The sequence below is a fragment of the Arvicanthis niloticus genome, chromosome 18 (genome assembly GCF_011762505.2).
Source record: "Arvicanthis niloticus isolate mArvNil1 chromosome 18, mArvNil1.pat.X, whole genome shotgun sequence".
Lineage (NCBI taxonomy): Eukaryota > Metazoa > Chordata > Mammalia > Rodentia > Muridae > Arvicanthis > Arvicanthis niloticus.
In genome coordinates, this window is record NC_047675.1 from 33,462,864 (window position 1) to 33,469,457 (window position 6,594).

The window sequence follows — 6,594 nt, forward strand, 5'->3', positions numbered from 1 at the left end:
CCAGAGGTCCTGAGTTCAGTTCCCAGCAACCACATGGTGGCTCACAACCATCTGTAATGGGATCCGATGCCCTCTTCTGGTGTGTCTGAAGACAGCTACAGTGTACTCACATATATAAAATAAATAAATCTTAAAAAAAAAAAAAAGTCCCTACAGGCTCAAGGATTGGAAATTTAGTCCCCAGCCTGTGGTGGTACTTTAGAAGGTGGCAGAACTTTGGAAAAGGGTTGGAATCTGGGGTAGGGGTAGGGCTGGCTGGAATTAGTGAGTCCCTAGGGATATGCTTCTGAAGATTAGATCTGGCTCTCTGGGTGTTTGTTTCTCCCCCTGTCTGCCATGAGGTGAAGAGCCTGTACCACAAACTCAGGGACCCCCTCTGCTCACAGCTAAGCAAAGTAACTAATAAAAATGGAAAGAGCTTCCTCCTCTTCTTCTTTCTTCTCCTCCTCCTCCTCTTCTTCCTCTTCTTCCTCCTCCCCTCCTCCTCCTCTTCCTCTTCCTCCTCCTCCTCCTTCTTCTTCTTTTCCTCCTCTTTCTCCATGAGCCTCTTTATCTTTCTCTCTCCCTCCCCTACTCCTCCCTTCCCCATGGTTACTTCTCTGGCCTTGGTCCTTGGGGGCCAGTGAACTCGCCCACCTGACAGCAGCTTCCCAGTTTAAAAGAAAAGATGGAAAGAGGGTAGAGTTGTCAAAGCCTCAAGACCCGAGAGTGAACACGGTGAACGATGCCTTGGAGAACTGAGAGAGGCCCCAGGAAGAGGCAGAGGGCCTCTTACCTCACATGCGTCGTGTTCCCCGGATTGTTCTTAGATGTGACTCTGTGCCTCCTGTGACAGACACTTACATTCAATTTATAAGACATGTTTATTCTTGTTGGATGTTGTAACACAGCTGTAGAACCCCACATGGTTGAAAGGATTTGCAGCGTGCTGGCTTTAGAATACCCTAATATAGACATGGCCTTCTGCCTCGCTTCCATGATTTCCCAGATATAATCGACAGTACATGCCAGGCAACTGTGTTTAAATTAGACTATCCTGAGAAAGTTCTGGGGAAGGGCTGCTCTGTTAATATTTAGTACGTGCTTACTGGCGTTTATTTTTACATGTTTTTCTAAACTCGCCCTTCCTTGGATCTCTGCTTTCTGGGTTACATACCTGTATAAATGTGCACTGAACCTGAAGTAAGGTTTTCTACAGCACGAGACTGTAGTCCGACCTGTTCTTTGAGGTTTTCAAATCCCAGGTCTCGCTGACAGATCTGCAGAGACCTGACTTGATCCTCAGACCCCATGTAAGGGTGTGAAAAACAATGGACAGGGCTGGAAAGATGGCTCAGCGGTTAAGAGCATTGATTGCTCTTCAAGAGGTCCTGAGTTCAATTCCCAGCAACCACATGGTGGCTCACAACCATCTGTAATGGAGTCTGATGCCCTCTTCTGGTGTGTCTGAAGACAGTGAGAATATATTCACACATGTTAAATGAATAAATAAATCTTAAAAATATAAAAAAAAAAAAAAAAAGAAAAAAAAAAAAAGAAAAACAATGGACAGGGTTGTCCTCTGGCCTTCACATAAATGCTGTGGTGATTACACATGCACACACACACACACAGGCACACACATACATATAGCCAACATTGCACACAGCACACACACAACACAGGCACATACCACTCTAATAATAACAAATACATTTTAAAAGTAAAAGTAAAATGGAAGGAAGGGATGAGCAAAAAGAATAAGAGTACATTCTAGTCAGAGAGAAATTAGTGTCTAATGCTGTTGGCCTTCCCCTCCCACGAACCCACTGAAACAGAATTTCTCTGTGTAGCCCTGGCTGTCCTGGAACACAGGCTGGCTGCCTCTGCCTCTACCTCCTCACCGTTTGGGATTAAAGGTGTGCATCACCACCACCTGACAATGTTGGCATATTTAATTGACCACTGATGTGAAAATAAAATGATCTCCCTAGAAAATCAGTAGAATGGTCCCCTTGTCAGGGACGGTTGACTAGGTTACAAAAGGACCTAGGTGCTGGGTGCTTTCAGTATAATTTGTTTCTTGGGCTAGTGTTAAATAATTATTTTTTTAAGAATTTATTTTTATGTATGTGTTGATGTGGGTGCCATTTGTAGGCTGGTACATCTGGAGGCCAGAAGAGGGGCTTGGACCCCTGGAGCTGAAGTTACAGGTATTTGTAGGGGTACCCTGCCCAGGCTTTCGAGGTGGGTGCTTGGATCTGAACTTTGGATCTCAGGATTATGAAGCAAATGCTCTTAACTCAATCAGCTCTCCAGCCCTGAGTATTCATTTGAATTCTTCCATAAACAGAAATAACTTCCAGGGTAATTAAAGTCCTAAGTGTTTGTTTTGGGATGAGTTCTGAAACACAGCAGGAAGTCCTATTAGCAAACTAGCCAACACGAATTTCTACTTTGCCTTGCATCTCACCATCCAGTGGGTCCACACCTGCTTTCTGTTTTATGTTGGGGTTTGAGTCTGGAGCCTCACACTCGCTATGCCCGAGCCAGCCCTGCAGCCCTAGAATGTTATTGCCAGTGACCCTTGTCCCTTCTCGGATGGGTTGCCAAGAAACAGATGGGTTGTTCATTGTTGCATAAATCCTGAAATGGAAGACAGCTTGCTCCTCCTCTCTTCACCCCCCCCACACACACCTGTGCCTGATTTCCACTCCATTTACCTCCTGAAATGCTCAGGGCATCAGAGACCAAGCTCCCAGCCATACCGCATTGTTAACTGGGCACCTATTAAATATTGTAGGAGCTGGGGACCTGGGATTCATTACCGTGTGGAGACTATTAAAATTAAAACAGGCCAAGTGTGGTGGTGGAAGCCTTGAATCTTAGCACTGGGGAGGCAGAGACAGATCTCTGTGAGTTAGAGGCCAGCCTGGTCTACATAGTGAGTTTCAGGACAGCCAGGGCTATGTAGAAAGACTCTTTGTCGAAAGAAAGAAAGAAAGAAAGAAAGAAAGAAAGAAAGAAAGAAAGAAAACAATTTTAAAATTTACTTATTTTACAGGAATGGGTGTTTTGTTTGCACATATGCCTGTGCGACTGATACATGCCTGGCACCTCAGAAAGGCTGGAGTTACAAAAAGTTTGAGCTCCCATGTGAACGCTGGGGATAAAGCCCAGATTCTCTGCAAGAGCAGCCTGTGTGCTTAGCCAATGAGCGATCTCTCTAGCCCAATATTTTTTGTTTGTTTTCTTGTAGGTTTTTCTTTTGTTTGTTTTTCTGAGACAAAGTCTCACTGTGTGGCCTTGGTGGCCCTGGAGCTTGTTATGTACATGAGGCTGGCCTCAAACTTATAAAGGTCCATCTACCTCCTTACCTCCAGAGTGCTTTTAAATTACATTATTTATTTTTTCAGTGTGTGTGTGTGTGTGTGTGTGTGTGTGTGTGTGTGTGTGTGTGTGTCTTAGGCAGTTAGAGTTGGTTCTCTCTTTCCATGTGGGTCCCAGGGATGGAACCCAGGTCATCAAGCCTGGTAGCAGGTCCCTTTATCTAATAACATTCATGCCAACCCTGACTCTAAATTTTGGTAGCTGAAGTTATGTGGACTGTCACCTGGAAACAAACCTCTATGCAGTATCCAGCCTATTCTTGCTTTCAACCTCCCTCCCCCAGCCCCACCTGAAAGCTTCCGTGCTTCCCAGCCCTTTGCACAGAGCCTCAGAGGAGACCTCCATCAGACTGGCCAGCTCAGGAGGCCTCCATCAGACTAGCTCATAGTGGCCTGTAGTGAATGGCATTTTCTTGATTAGTGATTGACAAGGGGAAGATCAGCTCACTGTGGTTGGTGTCACCCTCTGGCAGATGCCACTGGGTTGTATAAGAAAAGAGGTTGAAAAGGACACAGAGAGCAAGCCAGTAAGCAGGCTTCTCCTGCTTCAGTTCCTGCCCTCAGGTCCCTGCCTTGATGAACTAGGACTGCCAGTACTGTCAGCTGAAACACACCCTTCCTTCCTCCACTTGCTTTTGGTCAGTGTTTTCTGGAAGAGACAGAGAGCAGACTAGGTTGCCACAGTATTCCAGCCTATTGGTGTCATTTTTCTGTTTTATTTTATTTTTTTATTTTTGTTAATCTCCTACTCTAGTTTGTAAATTAAATTTTGCCAGGCCTGGGCACACACCTGTAATCCCAGCACTGGGGAGCAGAGGCAGGAGGATCAGGGTGTTCAAGGTCAGCCTAGACCAAATTAAGTTTGAAGCTAGTCTGGCCAAAATGAATGAATGAATGGACGGATGAATGAAGAAACAAACACTGAACTGAGCTGAATCACAAGTGTGGGAGTATAAGTGTAATGATGCTTGGGTTATGTGCTGTGTGAGGCGCCAGTGGAGGGGGTTTAGAACATTTGTCCCTCATGAATAAATGAAGACCAGCACACAAAGCAGACACAGCCTTACCAGCTGTTGAAAACCCTCCCTTGCTGTCTCTCCCAGCAACTCATCGTAGAGCTCAGAGAATACTGGGATGGCACTGTACCAACCGACCGCAGAAGCAGCCTTCGCTCCCTCTGTGCTTCTAGCAAGGCGGGATCCTGAGTATTTGCAGAAGCTGAGATAGTTTTAAAGGGAAAGGAACTCCAAAAAGTTCCAGTCCCTCCCCAACAGAGGAAACACTGCCTCAACCTTATTGCTGCCCAGAACTCAGAGCCAGGCCCTGTTGCAAGCACTTAGCTCTGGAGGCTACTTGGCCAAGAAACCAGAGGACGCCAGACAAACATTAGACAATAGCTTGGCGGTAACTGCCAAGGACTCTCCCCTGCCTTCCCCTGGGCTAATGGCAAATTGACTGTCATGACAGTGGACCAAATAGCAAATCAGATTTTCCCCTCCAGGGTTACAGCAGAAAGTTTCCAGGGCCACGCAGGCTGGAGTTAGGGCCCAGTTCTGTAACACCCCTTCGCAGCCCCACTCCAGTACCCCACTTCCCGTTTTCTTTCACTAGGTGAAAAAAAATCTGTCTTTTTGTTTGAGACAGTCTCTCTCAATCACGTAGCTCTGACCATCCCGGAACTAGATCTGTAGTCCAGGCTAGCTTCGAACTTAAAAGAGATCTGCCTGCCTTTGCCTCCAAGTCTCCCCAAGCCCAGCAATGGTCCCTATAAACTGCCTGTTTGCATTTTTAAATGTTAGCAGCCTATTTCCAAATGGTTAAATACTATTTGGCCTAGGCTGGGGATGTGCACAGAGCTCAGGTGGTAAAGTTTGTCTAGCATGCAGGAAGTCCTGGTTTCAATTCAATTCCCAGAGCCATATAAATCAGGCGTGGTAATGCACACTGATAATCCTGGCACTTAGGCAGTAGACACAATAAGACCCTAAGTTCAAGGCTGCCCTTCACTATACAGCAGTTTTAAGACCAACTTGGGATACATGTTACCCTAGTTCTAAATAGTCCAAACGAGGTACAGAGAGTGGCCATCTCTGTTAAGGAACTGAGTAGAAGAGGTAATGCGGGAGTTGCCCGCGGGTGAATTTGGGCTGCAGAATAATCTGCATCTCTGGTTCTGAGCGGGAACTCCCCTTCCAGGGACTAACCGAGGCTCATCCAGGATCCTAATTACTTCACTTTTCCTCTTTGAGGCAAGGAACAAAACTCAAAGCAAGCCCCTACAAACTCCTCAGGATAAATCTAGCTGGAGTTGGCGCCGCACTCACCCGCCATGGCTCCAGATATTGAGGGCGGATCGTAGTACCAAGTGCTGATTGGCTGAGCAGCTGGTTGCCAGGACAACCCTTGGAGTGCTTTGGAGAAATCCTTCGGCCCACAGCCTAGGCTAGAGCGAGTGGTGCGGCGCCAGCGGAGCACTTGCAGGCTTTATATTCCCTTCGCTGACCCAGCCCGCTGTGCAGGGCAGCATGCGAGGGCGGGGCTGGATTCCGGAACCCAGAGGCGCTGTGGGGAAGATACCAAGTTATGAGCAGGGAGAAGCAGTTTAGGGCTGAACTAGAACTCCTGTATATGGAAATCAAAAGGGTTCCCCGGGAGCCAGGGAGTGAGAGAATTTGAGGATATGGGTACATATTAGGTAAATTCATCTGCTCCCTGTCCCAAGACCTCCTGGTACAAAATGGAAATTTCCAACAGACATTTTCGAGCATTTTGGGACCTGCCTACATATCCGGCCTGTGTGGATTTGTCCTCGCTCAGCCGTGGGAAGTCACCTTTGCACGCGAAGTGAAGGGTGGGGCAGTTGAAGAACGGGGCTCAAATTTTGCCAACTCATTGTGACTCTAGACTGAAATAAAGTTCAGAGAGACTTGTCCTAGTGTGAATGAATTCGTGTCTTCTTTCCAGCGTTCGATTCTCTTAGAAACTGCCAAAACTGGATGTACACGCTTGGGTCTCTTAAACTTTGCCCCGGGGTGACCAGGTGACCGGGAACTCATCTGTGTGGCCCTCTAGGAAGCCAGAGCAAAGCTGACGGGAGACAGCAGCCAAGGGGAAGTATTTCTATAACCACAGGTGAAACTTAATAACTTTACACGAAGATTTACATCAGAATATAGAGCCGAACAAAAAGGTTTTAAATCTCCTTAAGTAAAAATTTTGTTAATGG

General features: G+C 46.6%; 1 protein-coding gene across 1 annotated transcript in view; it reads right to left on the reverse strand.

Moving 5' to 3' along the window:
- Positions 1–5,880, reverse strand: part of Nqo1 (NAD(P)H quinone dehydrogenase 1) — a 14,717-nt gene extending 8,837 nt beyond the window's left edge. The window contains exon 1 of the mRNA XM_034523080.2: positions 5,693–5,880. Coding sequence (XP_034378971.1) covers positions 5,693–5,699 — 7 coding nt within the window. The 5' untranslated portion in view covers positions 5,700–5,880. The remainder of the gene's footprint in view (positions 1–5,692) is intronic.
- Positions 5,881–6,594: the final 714 nt, after the last annotated feature.